The sequence below is a fragment of the Carassius gibelio genome, chromosome A16 (assembly GCF_023724105.1).
Source record: "Carassius gibelio isolate Cgi1373 ecotype wild population from Czech Republic chromosome A16, carGib1.2-hapl.c, whole genome shotgun sequence".
NCBI classification, from domain to species: domain Eukaryota; kingdom Metazoa; phylum Chordata; class Actinopteri; order Cypriniformes; family Cyprinidae; genus Carassius; species Carassius gibelio.
The window spans coordinates 2,611,929-2,630,197 of record NC_068386.1 but is presented as its reverse complement, the minus strand read 5'-3'; the positions used below and the strand labels follow the sequence as shown (position 1 = coordinate 2,630,197).

The following is an 18,269-nucleotide window of genomic DNA, read 5'->3' as shown; positions in this document are numbered from 1 at the left end:
CAGCGCTAACGCCTTTGAATAAATAAGGCAGTCGTCGACCTTACTGGTGCAAAACTAACTAAATAAACATTATAATATATTATTATCGCAATTAAAGTCCAAAATTATATTTTTGCCATTACCTTAGAAAAATTAATGTAAAAAGTTAAATAATTATATATTAGAAATATGACAAATAAATAAATTAATAAAATGTATTAATTAATTAAATCTAAAATAAATATGAAATAAACATAACATTTTCAATATTCATATAATAATTATTTTAATATTTTGTAAATTACTAAAAAAAAAAAAAAAAAAAAAAAAAAAAAAACATGAGTAGACACACATCAGTCCAAAAATAATTTTTATGGTAAGTTAGTCAAATTAAATATATAAATAAATAAATATAAAAAGTTACGGTTATTATATTTTTATATTTAATAATTATGCTTAGAAATATTATTTATTTATTACTGGCAATAAAATTGTATTTTGCATTTTTTTTTTTTCAAATGATAAGCTAGAAAAAATAAATAAAATTAAATAATGTATAAAATTCAAAATTAACAAAAATGTACTATTATTTTTCTATAATTTAACAATTACACATGAATATTTAAAATGATGCATAATTACAAAATAACATATAATTGTGTGTGTGTGTGTGTGTGTAAATTAGAAAATAAATAAAGAATAAAAGCTTTTAAAAAGTTGATTAGTATGATTATAAATAAATACATTTCTATTTGATTTGATAATTGCATTGTTAAAAAAACTGCTGTTTACATGCCAAAGCTGATATTTCGGTGAGCATTCAGTTCAGACCTTGCTAACAAAATATTTCACACTCACATTCTTCTCACACCTTTTTTCTTTACAATACCAGTTTGCTTGCCAGAGAGGTAATTTTGTAAAGACATTAAATGCGCGACGGATCAGACTCCTTTTGATATATTGTATTTGTACAAAGCAGGGCGGGATATGGATCATAATCGTATAGATTTATATCAGGGGGGTTTGTAAGTAACACATCATTTGAGCGGGATAGTGTTATGAAAATGGCTTTAACACCGTGATAAATGGGATGTTTCTCGACACCTTGCAGCTATTCATTCAGTCCGCCAATCACAGGGGAGAATACAGTGGCATAGATTAATGTCATGTGCAATCTGAGCTGCAATCAACCATTCATTAAATGCACGACACGGAAGAACTGGCACTGTGATGGCCAAGAGCGGACGCCCGATGAGGAGGAAGTCAGTCCTGCCCCATGAGCCTTTAACTAAGATGGGCACCTGCAATGGGACACTGTTAAATGACGCGATCAATCAATCATGGGAAAAGCAAATTAGAGCTGCAGTCTGTACTTGGCAAGCAAAGAGCAAAGCTCTTCAAAAACTAACTACGTTTTCTTTCCCGTGCCATTTTATACTGTGTTTATTATTCATACGCCCTGAAGAATCCATAACCAAGTGTCTCATATTTATGTGAGTAACAAACACACATGCTACGGTCTAAACTAAATATTTGCCAGTAAGTGCAAAATGAATAATATAAAAAACAATTATCAGTCATTTAGATTTTTTACATCATAATTCATTGTAAAATAAGATGTTAAAAAAAGACAAACATGTAGGTAACAAAAACAAAGATGCTAGTCTAGAACTAACTTTTTTGGCAGTTAGTTAGAAAAAACTCAAATAAAATGAAAATCCTAAATAATAAATACAATAAACATAAAGGTACAATATTTATAAATAACAATAATAATAATAAAAATTATAATATTAGAAACAGTATTATAACTGTAAAAATTACCAAAAAGGCACAAATGCAGAAGTTCAGAAGGAACATTTTGTCAGTGAGTTGAAATACATAAATAAATATAAAAAGGTATAGTAATTATAAACAATATATATATATATATATATATATATATATATATATATATATATATATATATATATATATATATATATATATATATATATATATATATATTATAAATGCTAGAGTAAAAAAGATACACAGAACTAACTTTTTGGCAGTAGTTGGGGGGGGGGTTGTAAATAACATTAAATGACTTAAATACAAATATAAAATAAATACATAAAAAGGTATAATTATAACAACAATTGTAAATAATTCTAAATAAATATATAATAAATTATAAATATGTATCAAATAAATAAATCAACAAATAAATTGATTAAAAAAAACAAAAAAACAACTCACGACAGTGAAGAGCTGCCACTGTGATGGCCAAGCGTTTAACTAAGATGGACAACAGCATTGGGACACAGTTAAAGGACACTATCAATCAAAAGTGAATTAGAGCTACATTCTCTGTGTTTGGCAGGCAAAGAGAAAAGCACTTCAAGAACTAACTAGGTTTTCTCTCTCCCACCATTATAAAATGTATTTATAATTCATATGCCCAGAAGAATCCATAACAAAGTGACTCATATTCAAACAGACCTGTGGCGATAATATATATACTCCAAATGTCATTTTCAAAAGTCGCCCGGCATTTATGGCTGGACTCTGTAACTCTCCAGAAGCCATTTAATTTTTGAAGATGTGCCGTATAAAAACTTCCCGGGCTCAGATTGGAGCTGATTGGAAGCTGGAGCACAAATGGCCAATGATAATGAGGTTTTACTGAGCATACGGCGTGATTTGAGTGTATAAGGCTCTCTATGATTGGCTGCTGGAGAGCTACAGGGCATGCGATTGGTCAACAGCAGCCCCGCCCACTCATCCTGTCACACGGTCCTGACGGATGCGCATAATGAGCTGTGATTACTGTTTGATAGGCCTATTACAGCTTGATATCTGACAGTGGCGGGGTAAATGACTACCTAACAGAGCAGATATGGGAAATGCTACAGTATTATGATTATTTTTAGTTTATTTTTGATTATATATGCTATTGGGATTTTTTTAAAGTTATCCTATTTGGATTAAATGCCTCTGATGAAAGCATGGCATGCAGGAAGAAGTATGGATGAAGGACGGATAATAAAATTGTCCTCCAGACCATTGCAAAGTCATCCTCAATGAATCAGATGTGTCAGTGGATGATCTACTGTCTGAGCATAATAGATGGCTGGAAGTATGACGATATTTAATGTATGACAGTAGAAATGGATCAAATATATGGACATGACTTCTTTACTTGTTTTACACACAGTGTATTGACAGTTTAGGTCTTTACTGCATATAGAGCTGGGTAAAGATATCAATCCCCGAAACTAGTGACTTTGGTTTTCTATAGGGAACCAAAAACATGTGTGGCCTGATCCTTGAAGCGAAAGACTCTTATAGGAGATATTATTTTTTAGTTCATCAATACAGCGCAACCAGAGTAATCAGATTTTCAAAACAAATGACTCATAGTTTGGTTCTTTTTAGTCAATCAAACACATACAATGCAACAAATGCTGTCCAATTCATAAAACAAATGACTTTCGTGAGCTGGTTGTTTTTAGTGAATTACAAACATACAGCGTGACCAATGCAGTCAGATTCTCAAAAACCAAACAAAAGGAAAAACAAAGAAAAAGACTCTTCTAATTTGGTTCTTATTAGAGAATCAAACACATTATGACGTGATCAGCCCTTTTACGATTGTTCTTTTCAGTGAGACAAAAACATATGGTGCAAACCAGATTCTCAAAACAAATGACTCTTATAATTTGGTTCGTATTAGTGAATCAAATACATACAGCGTGACCAATGTTGTATGAATGACAAAACAGATGACTCTTATGAACTGGTTCTTTTTAGTGAATCAAACACATACAGAGCGACTAATGTAGTCCAGCTCACAAACAAACGACTCCAATGAATTAAATCATACAGTGCAATCAATAAAGTTAGAAAAAAATAATAATTGTGAATCAAATACAGTCGTCAGTGTAGTATGATTCAAAAATGAACTAGTTCTTTTTAGTTAATTAAAAACATACAGCGTGACCAATATAGTCAGATTTTCAAATCAAATGATTCTTATAGTTTGGTTCTTAATAGTGAATCAAACACATACTGTGTGACCAATGCAGTTTGATTCACAAATCATTCTGATGAACTGGTTCTTTTTAGTGAATTAAAAACACAGTTTGACCAATGCAGTCAATTTTCAAAATAGATAACTCTTTTGAACCATTTCTTTTTATTGAATCAAACATATATATTGCCCAACCAATGTAGCAGAAACTCTAAAAACATATGACTCTTATGAAGTGATTCTTTAAAGTGAGTCAAATATATACAGCACGAACAGTGTAATCTAAATCATAAAACAAATTAGTCTTAAATGTTTTTTTTAAGGTTTTATACTCTGATGCTTATTAACAGGATATTTTAATTTGTCTAAAACATAAAGTGCGAAGTCTTGTTTAATGAAAGGTTATGGTTAAAGACAGTTCTGTGTTTGAATCAGTTTGAAACACTGCCCTGTTTAATTTACAGCATTAGCAATGAGAGAAAATGTATTACTTGTAAGCAGAATGACCTGCAATATATTAAAAAGTATCAGAATCAAACTGAGCATTTGTGAATCAACTTAATTGAATCAGGAAATAGGTATCGTTCCACAGCCCTTCTTTTTAGGTGTTTCGTCTTTTGTCAAATATTTCATTAAAATAAGAATAATGAGGTGATTTAAATAATGCCAGAAATTTCATTAATGTTTGGATGCATTATTTAATTACATTGACTCTGTTGGATAATAACATACTTTTCTACAGCAGCTTTAGACGGGAATATCAGGGTCACGCTGAACAAATCTCACCTGTGAGTTAAACCTCAGCTGGCATACACCGCATGAGACCGCTTTTCTTTTAGAGGAGGCTGGAGCGCTGAGTGTGTGATGCAAAACAGCTTTCTGAACGGGGTCCATCTGAGGAGAGGAGAGAGAACGGAAAAGCAGTTTTATTCGCTTTATTCACCCCAGCGGTGCACTGAATGTCAACTGTGTTACCCATCGCACGGCGTGATAAAATGTAGCCCCCAGCGACTTCACCAGAAACACGACTTGTGGTTATGGACCGAACACGTTAAAGGACAACGATTTTCACACACAAAGACTCTTTAAATCAATGCATTTGAGAAAGAGGAGGGGAAAACAAACTCCACCGAAAAGTTCATGAGAACCCAAATCAAAATGATACACTGAGAAAGGTCTGCTGAAATTACAACAGCTCTCATGTGTAGTTGTGCATCTCGTGTGAGTGACTGATTAGCATTGGATTCAACTTTCTTTGAAAACACAAAAACATCAAAGAATATTTAAATGTACTAGTTTGTATGATAATATTTAGTTAAATATGCATATTCACAATTTTGCTATACAATAAATTTTTTTTTTTAAATAAACATTTTAATATTGACTGAAATGTATGTACGGACAGGACATCTTTACCTGCTTTACATACAGTGCATTGGCATAGGGCTGATGCAAAGACAATAAGTCCCAAAATAAATCTGTGGTCTAATAAACTGGTTATTTATAGTGAATCGAAAAGAGACAGTGCAACTAATGTAGTCTGAATCACAAAACTGATGACTCACGAATCATTGTTTTCATTTTAGTGAATCAAACATACACAGTGCAAACAATGCAGTCCGATGCATGAAACAATTGACTTTTGAACAAGTTCTTTTAGTGAATCTTTAGTGAAAAATATATATATACTTAAATGTTAAAACTAAGGATTATTTACTTATTATTTTAATTATTTTCCCAATACAGTTTGTATTATATGTATGTTAATTTTTCATTTATTTGGGTTCTCATTAAAAATAAATCATTCAAATGTTACTAAAATAGTATCCTTTTATATACTTGTTTACTTAAAAACAAATCACGAATACTTCCTCAAAAGGCCTAGGGGTTTTTTTTGTGTGTGTGTTTTTACACGTTAATTATAAATAAATCATTAAAATTTTATTAAATTATATTTTAGTATCTACCTATAAAAATAAATAAATGAAATATGAATTCTTCTTTAACAGGACTAAAAGAATCACCTTACAAATCCCAACCATTGTCCCGTATTTTGGTCTTTAATTATAAATAATTAAAATATGATCAAAATAGTATTGTTTTTCTTTAGTATTTAAAAAATAAAAACTACAATCAATATTACAGAGTCGTATGAATCCTCCTCTGTTGTTTATCAGAGTCAGTCTAATGTCAAATTGAGTCTGACATGGTTGGGGTGGACTTTGGTGGTGATGCTGAGAGCATCTCGGTCTTAGATGAGCTTGTGAAATTACACTGAAGCTCTCAGCTCCTGCCTGCTGCATTCATTTGTCCATCCATCAGATAAGCGTCTGCCTCCTGCCTTCGTCTCCTCAAACTGATATACGGACGTCTGGCCGAACGCCCATCGCTCTCTCCTCTAATATCTGTTCTGTGATGGTTCAAAAACTTGAACCTGCTGCAGTCAGATGTCAGCCCAGCCGCCGGTGTTACACAAGCAGAAAATCACTTTCCATTCACAATCGTCTTCTGCGGCCAGCTGTAGATGAGGCTCCTAAATCAATTCCACTTGAATTCCTGACAAGTGACACGCAGTTTAGAAACCTGATACGCTCTTTTTTATTAGATGACATTGGGCCAAATTAGTTGCAGTAAGTTATAATCTGATGTCAATTGAGTACGAACCCATGCCATATTGGTACCACATGCACGTGTTTGAAATGAGCATGAAAAATTGCTGGACAGCATATCTGAAAAAGTTACTTGATATGATTCTCATGCACGGCTAAAAAGGACAAGATGGCACTTTAAAACAGCAGGATGGGTGTAAGTTTTGGAGAACGTCCAGCTGGCCTGCGAAGGGCTGCTGGGAAATCGAAGGACTCCGAGGAGGACGTGCAAACAACACAGGAAGTGAGCGAGAAAAAGAGCAGAGAGAAAAGAAAAAGAGACAAACCATCTGTGCGCGGCGATGACCTCGCGCTCCAAACACGCCGGGGTTGAGCAAAGAAACGCTGCTTCTCATTCAAAGCGTTTACATGCACAATAAAAACCTGATAACCATCAAAAACAAAACTAATTTTTACATTTTCAAATCGCCAGGGTTTTCTAGGATTTTGGTGTCAAAGTAAGAGCATGCACGCAATGAATAACAGGGATTCTGCAGGTCAAATGTATAACTTTTTATGACATTATAAGGACCAAATAAAATGAAGGAATAAATTCAATATAACACAATAAATGGTCTCTAAATGTAAATGTCTTGCTGTCAGAACTATGGATTTGTGTGTGTGTGTGTGTGTGTGTTTTCTCCTGTGATCCAGTTTCTGTTTCTCCTTGATTTCTGATTAGTTCCCAGGTCTGTGTCCCTTGGCTCCCTCTTTAGCCTGACTTTATAAGCAATGTCCTTTCAGTTCACTTTTGTTTGGTCTACCATTTCTAAAACTGTATCTCCCTCTGTTCTTCCTGTTGGATTTACTCCTGTGTTGGATTATTAAGACTATTTCGATTATCCTCGGCTCCATGTTCCTTCCAGCAGCATAGTGTGACACTAGCATTAGCAATGCTTCAATGTTTAAAAACAACTATAATAGATATCTTTTACTTTTTTAATCTCTGCTCCCACTCTTTTTTTCTTACAATTTGTCAAATTGTAACAGGTCAAAACACAGGTTCCTCTTTTACTGTACCTTCTGATCACACCGCCTGATTTAAAAAAAAAAAATTGTGTCTAAAAGCAAGTCATGAACTGAAGACTTTCTTCTCTTATTAAAAACCTTTATAAGTGCTGCAGAAATCCCAAAATATGAAGCTCAAACAATGTGTACCAATCGCCACTTTATTCTTAAAATCTGTTTAAGTGGACATTAAAACTACATTTTGATTAAAGACTCAAATGTTTTTAAAAATAAAACCTATGCACGGATGAGTCGCTCACATTATGATCAATAACATACATTTTGAAATTTTTTATTTAAATTGAATTTCATTTTTATTCCAACTAAATGTAAAAAGGGGGAATTTTGACTTTAAATGTGCAAAGCACAAAGAGTAACATCAGAGGTCTGACATAATCACTGAATCTGTCTCAAATTAATGTGCTTAATGTGGCACACATTCATTTGATGGTTTCCATACTGCGACCTTTTAAGACAAACTACTGATTCAATGAGCATAAAAGCTTTACTTCTGTTCTACGACTTTAAGATGTCTTGAGCAAAAATCACTTGTTTTTCTAAATTGCTTTAAGGGAAACTTCACAAATGGTCTCTGACACATTAAGTGCACTACCGCATTCTGATGTATATAATTCATTTCCAAATGCCCAAATATGGTTTGCTCCTGAAGGCAGTGGAACCTAAAAACCTCCAGGATGTCAAGATATTCAAAGTCGTCTTAAATCAGCCTCCCGCTGACCACTGACAGACGCGAGACATTTCCTGACGTGCAGCATCTTAACGTGCCACAAACATGTCAGTGAGCGAGCGTGAACCTCCTGCGGTGCACTTCCTCTTCCTCCTCATGAGACTGTCTCGTCTCATTCCTGCAAACACTGTGATTACAGCTGACGGGACGCCACCTCCGCTGCCCTCAGAGACAGACGACAACCAGGGACTGAGCATTTCATGGAGTATCATTTCTAAATAAGAAAGAAATAAGTAAATATCTACTTTATGCTTCCTTGTATTGTTAAAACTTTTTTTTTTTTGGTCAATTAGTCCTTCAAAAAAAATTCTAATGAAAAAATTAAATAATAAAGACAAACTATACTACTGTTCAAAACTTTGGGGTTAGTAAGATTTAAAAAAAAAAAATAATAATAATGATAATTTTATTCATCAAGGATGTACTGCATTGATCAAAAGAGATGCAAACGGTGTTTATATTGTTAGAAATGGTTTCAATTTCAATCAAATGCCGCTCTTTTGAACTTTCTATTTATCAAAGGATCCTGAGAAACACGTACAACAGTTTTCACAAAGAATATTGTGCAGCACAACTGTTGTCAACATTGATAATAATCCGAAATGTTTATTGAGCAGCAAATCAGTATATCAGAATGATTTCTGAAGATCATGTGACACTGAAGACTGGAGGAATGATGCTGAAAATACAGCTGTGCATCACAGGAATAAATTACATTTTAAAATATATTCAAATAAAAAACAGCTATTTTAATAATATTTCATAATTTTACTGTATTTTTGATAAAATTAATGCAGCCTTGGTGAGCAGACTTCTTTTGAAAAAAATAAATAAATAAATAAATTAAAAATTAAAACCCTAAACAGCCTTAATCAGTAATGTACATAGCATTTTTGCATTTAAAACTGATTTATTTAACTTTTTTATTATTATTTAACTATAAACAAAAGGCCTGTTTTAAGAATTATAGAGTGCCATGAGCAGGATTTGTAATCAAGGTATGAATCAGTATGTGAGTAAGCTACATGGCAAGAAATTAAACTGTTGCTTTTATTTCGTCTTCTGGATCAGCCTAAGGGATCCACCCTGGTGGTAAACAGATCAGCATAATTTGCAAAGTGTTTATTCTGTAGAAACAAAACGTGAGATAAAACATAGACTGAGTTATGATGACCGAATCCAGCCGCGGCCAACACCAGCCTCGCTTACCATTAACCAAAGTGGGATAAATGACCTGTCAGAAGCAATACCAGCTCTTATGTTTTTCCCAATTACACGCCCACGTGTGTGAATCCCATCCCTGCGTCTATTGATTTTAACCGGCGGAATTTACAATTCAGATCTGGATGAGGCGGTCAGTCCGGGATGATGAACAGTACATGTTGATAAACGTGTAAAATCATCCACAGTCGGCCGCGGCGTGAGCGGGAATCATCTACCCGTGAGACCCAGATAACATCCAAACAAATATGAGGGAAACATATTAAATATTGAACTGCTTATCTGACTTATTGCACACATAATGATGAGTTATGGCGTGTGCCAGAGGGCTGTAGCAAAAGAAAATTGAAATTAAATGAGATATATAAATATAAATCACAGCTCTCAAAGTGAAACATTAAGAGAAGCCTTAGAGAATGAAACAACGTCTGGACCAACCAGACGTCACGTAGTTCCTTATTCTTAATACTTCATAGTACACAGAATAACCTTTTATGTTGAAAGAAAGATCCAAAATGAGATATCCTGCATGCACATTAAAAATAAAAATCTCCTCAATAGATTATATAAGATAAAACTGAGAGAAAATAGCTTCTAATTAAACAATGTCTCAGATTGGCCAAGACTGCAAAGCCATTAATAGTCAGTTCTTAACAAAACTAAAACTTTTCTCATCAAAATCTCCTAACATCAAGTGAAATGAACTGCTAAACATATTTATATATTCCTACCATATGTCAATCATTGGCTTATTGGTTTTTATGTTTATGAGAAACATCTGAGACAAAGCCAGTACATAAAAGAAATGTAAATACTTTAAACCTCTTGAGCAACATCTAAGCAATACAACTTTTCTTTTGTTATATGAAGTGACATACCGTATAATGCAAATATATATGCAAAAACCATTACAAATTGTTTTTGTTAATTAAAATAAATCTGAATATATATATATATATATATATATATATATATATATATATATATATATATATATATATATATATATATATATATATATATATATATATATATATATATACAAATACAAACACACACACACACACACACACACTAGATGAAAAGCTTGAGCTTAAAAATAAAAAGTCAGGAATGTTGCAACTAAGATAATACAAGTTGCATGTAACAAAATTACTAAAATTTTAACTAAAATTTAAATGAAAACTGAAAATATAAAATAAAAGCTAATTAAAATATTAATCAATAATAATAGCAATAGCATGCTTTTAGCCTATCACCGATGTATTTTTTTAAATAGTTTTTATTCATATTAAATTTATTTTTGTATTTTTATATATATAAAAAAACTTCTTTTTTTTTTATTCAGCAAGGGTTGAATACATTAAAATGGATAATAAATACATATTGTTACAAAATGTAGTGTGTGTGTGTTCTTTTTAGTTATTTTGTTGAGAAATGAAAAAATCTTGCCTTGGTAACAAACTAAAATAAAGTTAAATCTTTATTTTTTTATTTACATTTGCATTAATTTTATTTTAAGCAATACATTTTTTATGGTAACAGTAATATAAATAAGATATAAATGATGTAAATAAGTCTGAATCTAATCAATCTTTCCATACCATTAAGAGCATTTGAAACATAGATGTTTATGAGTAAACAAATACTTGTATGTGACAGTAAAAATGTTAAAACTTCTTAATTGCATGACATTTCACAGCGATAGAAAACCATCATACGCAAACATGCCATAACATAGCCCTGTTTTCAATTCTGTGATTTGTTAAAGTCATTTTGGCTTTCATGATGACTTTCAGTCTGGGAAACAAACAGCTATAACGCTTTAAATAGAGATTTAGATGGCATACTCACAAAGAGATTCATCTAGCAAGAATTACTTTGTTTAGCCATGCACAATTAGAAACTAGTGGATTTTAATTGCACACGATTGTAAAATAAGATGTTTAGATCAGCTATGTATTGGGCTTAGAACCACATTTGAAAGTTACTCAAATTAAATGCAAAACAATTTTATTTGTTTTGGCTGCTTAAATGCACACACACACACACACACACACACACACAGATAAGCCTAAATGCAGTACTCGACTAGTCAAAATGTCCAAAATGCAGTAATCTGACAGTGGACAGGATCTGGCCGCAGTGAAAAGAACAGCCCTGCAGGAGAAAGAGCACAGTCTCTTGAACTGAGAAAAGCACTCTCTGACAGATGGGAACAAAAAGCCGAGGCTGATGGGTAAATGGCCTTCGCAGCAGAAGCTTCTATTGATGCACAACCTCTGCCCACATGCACACAGACACGAAGACCTTCCTGAATCACACACCTGCTGCTCCACCAAACCCTTTCAATACACAGCAAACGGGCGGCACACATCTCCTCTGGTGATATGAGAGATACATACACACACCGCAGATACTTTATAAACGGAGATTCCCAAGTTGCAAATGTGTCATTAACAAGACATTTTACTTGAAAAGGCCATTCGATTATAAAAAATACCGTATGTACACTAGCATCCCAACAAATATAACAGCATAAATAAATGCTTTTATTGAACAAGGATGCATTCAATTGCTCAAATGTGACAGTAAAGACATTTAAAATGTTACAAAAGATTTCTATTTCGAATAAACGGTTTTCTTTTGAACTTGTAACTCAAAGAATTCTGAAAAATGAAATGTACCATGGTTTACACAAAAATATGAACCAACACAACAACTGTTTTTAACATTGATGATAATCAGAAATGCTTCTCGAGCAGCAAATCAGCATCATATTATAATGATTTCTGACGGATCATGTGACACTGAAGACTGGAGGAATCATGCTGAACATTCAGCTTTGCATTTTACATACTGTATATATATTACACTAGAAAATAGCTATTTTAAAATGTAATAATATTTCACAATTTTACTGCAATTTTGAACAAATACTGTAAAAAAAAATGTCTTTATAATTTCCCTACCCCAGAGTGTAGGTTGGGACTTACACAGTGTGAGTTTATCAAGCCTGACTGAATCTTGAGATTCATGACAAGAGGAAAGGCATAAAAGATAAAATATGATGAATATATACAAGCCATAATCATGCACAATTAAACTAGGAACAAAGTACAATTTATTACATGCTTGACCGATCTGCTCTTCGCTCATTGAGACAGAACAGCTGTGAAAGTCTCTCCTCAACTGAAGTATTATATAACCAGCATGCCTCTAACCTCCCAAACAGAGTCAATGCAGTTCAGTCATCTACAGAGGCAGACTTATGGGTCTATTTTCATCTTTTCCTGAGCTGTTTTTGTTTGTCATGAGAAGCTCTTACCTACTTCATCTCCATCTCGGTTCTCTTGTGAGTGGGGTTTGTACCATAACCACAGATTCAGCAGCAGAGCCTCCTACACAGGTCTCAACACTCCAACAATAGAGCTATGTTTAGATTTACACAACATTTAGCCAACAAAAGGCCGTATCGCAGACCTCTGAAAGATTCTCTACGCCTTCAGACTCGCAGAACAACTTAAAACAAAACGATGCTGACTAGAACTATTCATGCATTTCATCTGAACGCTAATTCACGGATGCGGAGTAAATTGAAAATGATTATTATGAGCAGTACAAACAGTTAAAATAATCAAGACATGTTTTACACTAAATGAGCATGGAAGAAAATTTGTTTCCATTTAAAAAAAAAAAAAAAAAAAAACATTCCTTTATTGATTTTAAATACATTTATTTCACACTAATATACTTCAAATCCATGAACATATTTATTAACATATAACTTAATACGTACTGATATCAAATTATAATTTGATTTTTTTTAGTATCTCTTTCTAATTTTAAGATTTTTAAATTTCTAATTTCTAATATTATGCCTTATATGTGAAAAAAATTTATGAAAAATATACTTTAAAATGTGTTTAAAGTATAAGAAAATCATACTTTAAGTGATATTCAAAGTGTAGCTGAAGTATACTTGCTAGAGTTGCACTTTAGCACAATCAAATATACTTCAGTAAATCTTTAGTTGAACTTTAGCATTATGCACAAAATTAATTGTTCCAATTTATTATGCTCAAATTATACCAGTTTTAATAAGAACACATATGCACTTAGCAAAAAAAAAAAAAAAAAATAGTACATTTTTTTTCACTAGAGTATGCACATATATATAAATAAATGCATATATTTTTAATAAAATGTATTAATACAAGGAAAATGTGGTTGAATCAAATGGTTGAATCAGTTTTGAATTGAACTTATTTAAATGAAACAAACATTGCGATTCTAGCATGTTTGCCTCTGAAGTTTAAATAAGAGGGATTGGCGGAAACGTCGTATAGTCTTACAGCATCAGACTAGAAAAGAATCAGAAAGGAAGAAAATGCAATGATTTAATAAATAATGCATTAGAATTACTGCGAAATACATGATGCAGTATACTGCCATCAAAGTCAACTTGAATATATTGTTTATCCTTCAAACCCATATGCAAACTGGTCTGTCTTACAGAATTCCATTGAAATTCAATGTAAAGTGAAGAATGGTTCATGCTCACTCAAGTGTTCCTCACGGAGATGGGCTGAGAATTCCTTAACAAGATCCATGACACCAGAAATGAGTTCATTCATCTCCTGATGGCGATTCGTCCATGCTTACTGAAGAAGATTGATCGTGGTGTGAAAGAGAGGAAGGTGAATACATGCCACTGAACACACAAACACACACACACACACACACACACACACACATCAGACACTCCAGAGGCAACACAGTGTGAAACGAATTGTCCTGTTCTTCAATCATACAGTCCATGTGAGTCACAGGATTCTGTCATTTTCTCACCATCACGTCATTTCAAACCTGTATGACTTCCTGTCTTCATGCTGAAAAAGATGTTCAGCCGACTGTCTACGCTGTTCTCTTTCACATAATGCAAGTGGAAGGACACCAAGGCTTCAGAAGGCATAATAAAAGGAGTCCTTAAGGCTGAAATCAAATGATAGCTTTGTGTGAGGAAAGACTAACACCGAAAACCATTAAAAATCTTGCTTTGACATCTGTTGTTAATATTTATTTCCATTGTTGTGAAAGACATTAGAAAGAATAAACACTGACATCATTTTCATATTCAAGTCTGTAAATCACTAAAATATGCTGGAGAATTAAACGGTTTGATTTCTGCTGCACAACAGTGACTGCTTTATTCCCTCTCCATTCTGAAATAAAGTGATTTATACATATTCAAATAACAACATTTTATATTTTATTTGTTATATTTTATATTAAATGGATAGTTCACCAAAGATTTTTATGAACCCATGATCTACTCACCATATACAACATCCTATATGACTTTCTCACCGAAGCTTACATTACACATATTCCTCTATTTTTCTTACACAAACCTACTGATTCGGTTCAGAAAGCCTTTATTAACCCCCCGGAGCCATGTGGGGCACTTTTTATCATGGAAGGATGCACTTTTTGGGGCTTCAAACTCTTGAACCCCATTCAGTGCCATTATAAAGCTTGGAAGAGCCAGAACATTATTTTATTTTAACTCTGAAATGTCAGAGTTAAAAAATATAAAAATAACATCTAAAAGAAGAAAGTCATATACACCCAGGATGGCTTGTGGGTGAGTAAATGATTTTTGGGTGAACCATCCCCAATATATATATTTATACACACACACACACACACAACCATTCAAACATAATGTTTTGCTGTACAAGAAACATTTCTTATAGATGTGGAAAGTGATATTTTTATCATTCTTTAATGAACAAAGTTCAAAACAACTGTATTTATTTGAAATAGAAATATTTTGTTACATTATAAATGTCATTATTGATCATTTTAATGTGTCCTTCAAAAGAGTGAACCCACTGACTTTTTAAAACGTTTTTTTTATTATTTATTTTAAAATTAAACAACTTCTGACAGTAAATCAAAGTCAGTGTGCTGTGCTTCCAGCTGCATCTGTAAAAGACACACATCTTCCCAGTGCATTAAGTGTGTTTGCCTTCTATCTGAAAATATGCTTAGAAAGCATTCCTCTTATATCTCTAACATCACTTAAAGAATTCAATAAAAGCTATGCATGCATACATGCTATTTTTGAATTAGACTGTAAGAGTAGCCAGATTCAGTTGTTTACAAGGCAGTTTTTCTTGATTTAATGAATTATTAAAGATCTACATCACCTGAGGTGTTTACATGAAGCTTTCATTTCAGCTAAACCACGAGTCAGATTAGTAATGGATTACCAGGCTCCATGTAAACACAGTGAGTGTATAGAGTCAGAAACTCTATTTGACCCTGAAGGAAAGCAAGACATGGTTTCGTACCTTGTAGACTTGCATGTAAAACAGAGATGGGAACGAGGGTGACCACATTACAGCAAAGGCAAGTATGGCTGTGGTTCAAACAGCCCTTGCTCTTTAAAGTCACATCAACCTCATAAATCTCAGTGGAAAGCTTGCGTTTGAAGACTTAAGTGAGGTCCTCTGGAGACTAAAGGCAGGAGACCTTTCATAACATGTTACAGGTGTGAAGAGGCCTGGGTGACAGCATAAATGTCTTCAGCATTGAAACACGGTGTGATGCACACTACATAAATGTGCAAACATTGACACAAGAGCTGTTTGTGTGGATGCAAGTCTGTTTGTCGTCAGAGTTTGCAGTTCAATGCATAAGCAAAGTGCATCCAAATATGCTTAAAAAGATAAAGCCACTGTCTTATACAGTTGTACAAGTGTCTTGTGCAAGAACACTGACAAGCATAATTTTAATATTGTGATAAAGTTAATAAAGAACGAACAGTTGAAGTCCATAATCGATAATAACACTTCCTCCAGTGAAAAAGGCACCCATTCACTGCAGAGGATCCTGAGCAAGAGATGCAATGCTACATTTCTCCAAATCTGATCTGATGAATAAACAAACGCATTTTGAATGGCTTGAGGGCAAGTCAGTTTTTTGCAAATTGTCCTACTCCTTTAACTGAAACGGTTGATGATGCAACAGATTTCTAATGTCGATGTGGCAAGCATGCTGTGGTTTGAACCCAGAAACGCATTGTGAAAAGAAACATGGGAGCAGCTGGAGGAGGGCTAAATCAAAGCAAGCAGGAAAACAGCCAAAAAATATCTTTCAAAGTCATACGCACCTGAAACATAAAGCATTGGTGGTGTTAGATTGAATTTCAGAGAACAATTACCCTCCCAGCATGAATGACCCACTTCGGGTCAGCAGCTGCTAGTTTCTAACATGAAAAGCATCAGTGTGACAGCAGTAAATGTATGCTGCACGTCGTCAAACCTGATGTGACAACAGATTTACGACATTGGATGATTCTGCTGGGTGTCACAAAGATGGCCGAACCGGTTTCATTCATGCATTGAGGTCACTGAAACAACAATACAGATGATTCGGACCCCGAGGAATGCTTCACATGTGTGGCAAAGAGCTCATGAAATATGTCAGGGTTTGAAAGACGTTTCCATTTTATTCTAAACCCCTCTCCGTTCTCTCAGTGATTCTGCATTTGCAAAAGCACAAATAGTTTTTATCAAAATGCAGTATATTATGCACAGCTGCACAGACGAACTGGCAGGAAAACATTGGCGTAAAAAGTCATGAGTATTATCAGCACAATCCACCAGGGAGAGGCCATTGGCAGATCGTCAGGGAACAAAGCATCACCGTGAGAGTGGGAGCAGGGTGGGAATGAGAAACCGGCACAGCTGTGTGTCTGTTTACATCGCTGCAGCTCGAACAAGAACTTTAAATGACACACACCTCAACACACACACACACATTTGTTTTTGTGTAAAGTGTGTTCATAGGCGTAATGGTTTTTATACTGTACAAACTGTATATTCTGTGGCCCTTCACCAACCCTACACCTAACCCTCACTGGAAACTTTGTGCATTTTTACTTTCTCAAAAAAACTCATTCTGTATGATTTATGAAAACGTTTTGAAAAATGGGGACATGGGTTATGTCCTCATAAGTCACCCTCTCCTTGTAATACCTGTGTCATACCCATGTCATTATACAGAGTTGTTTCCTGACATGACACAAAAAGAAGAGCACACACACACACATATGCACACGACTTATCCCTTCAGCTTATTCAGCATGGAGAAATATGCATTAAAATATGAAAACATTATAACATCATGATCTGTCAAGCTGCTTTGAAACAAAGCTAATTCATTTTGACTTGACTAGTCTATGACTGAATTAATTATTAGCTTCTGATCAAGTCACAAACCCTGGCTTAACTCAACCTGTCTGTCTGCACGTTTATCCAGTAAACAGGCTGTGGTATGACTCTGAGGACCATGTGTCACTCCCAGCAATCCACTCCGGAGCAGTCTTCCACAGAGAAATCAATAGCGTAGTGCAGACTTCTCTTCAGGGGAAATAGAGTTTGTATTGTTTCTTGCAGACAAATGCAAGCTTCAGGAAAGATAAATGGTATTTGTGTGAGCCTTAACAGAAAACTGCTCGGCCTCATTCATTCGCTCTCATCTCTTTTTTCAGACACACCCTGAGTGTGTCGTTCTTTACTAGGAGTCTTTCAACAGAGCAGTATGCAGAAAACTGGACTCCATTTGTCTCTGCATTGCT

The 18,269-nt window shown here is 33.9% G+C and overlaps 1 protein-coding gene across 5 annotated transcripts in view; it reads right to left on the bottom strand.

Annotated features, from left to right (window-relative positions):
- LOC128031184 (zinc finger protein 385D) overlaps positions 1-18,269 on the bottom strand; it is an 82,087-nt gene that overhangs the window by 22,377 nt on the left and 41,441 nt on the right. For 4 of the 5 annotated variants that reach the window (XR_008188064.1, XM_052619436.1, XM_052619435.1 and 1 more), the window contains exon 3: positions 4,781-4,888. The exons of the other annotated variant lie outside the window; for it this stretch is intronic. Coding sequence is in view for 3 of the 4 variants with exons in the window: in XM_052619436.1 (XP_052475396.1) it covers positions 4,781-4,888 (108 nt within the window). In the remaining variant the exon portion in view is untranslated. The remainder of the gene's footprint in view (positions 1-4,780; positions 4,889-18,269) is intronic. 5 annotated transcript variants of the gene reach the window in all.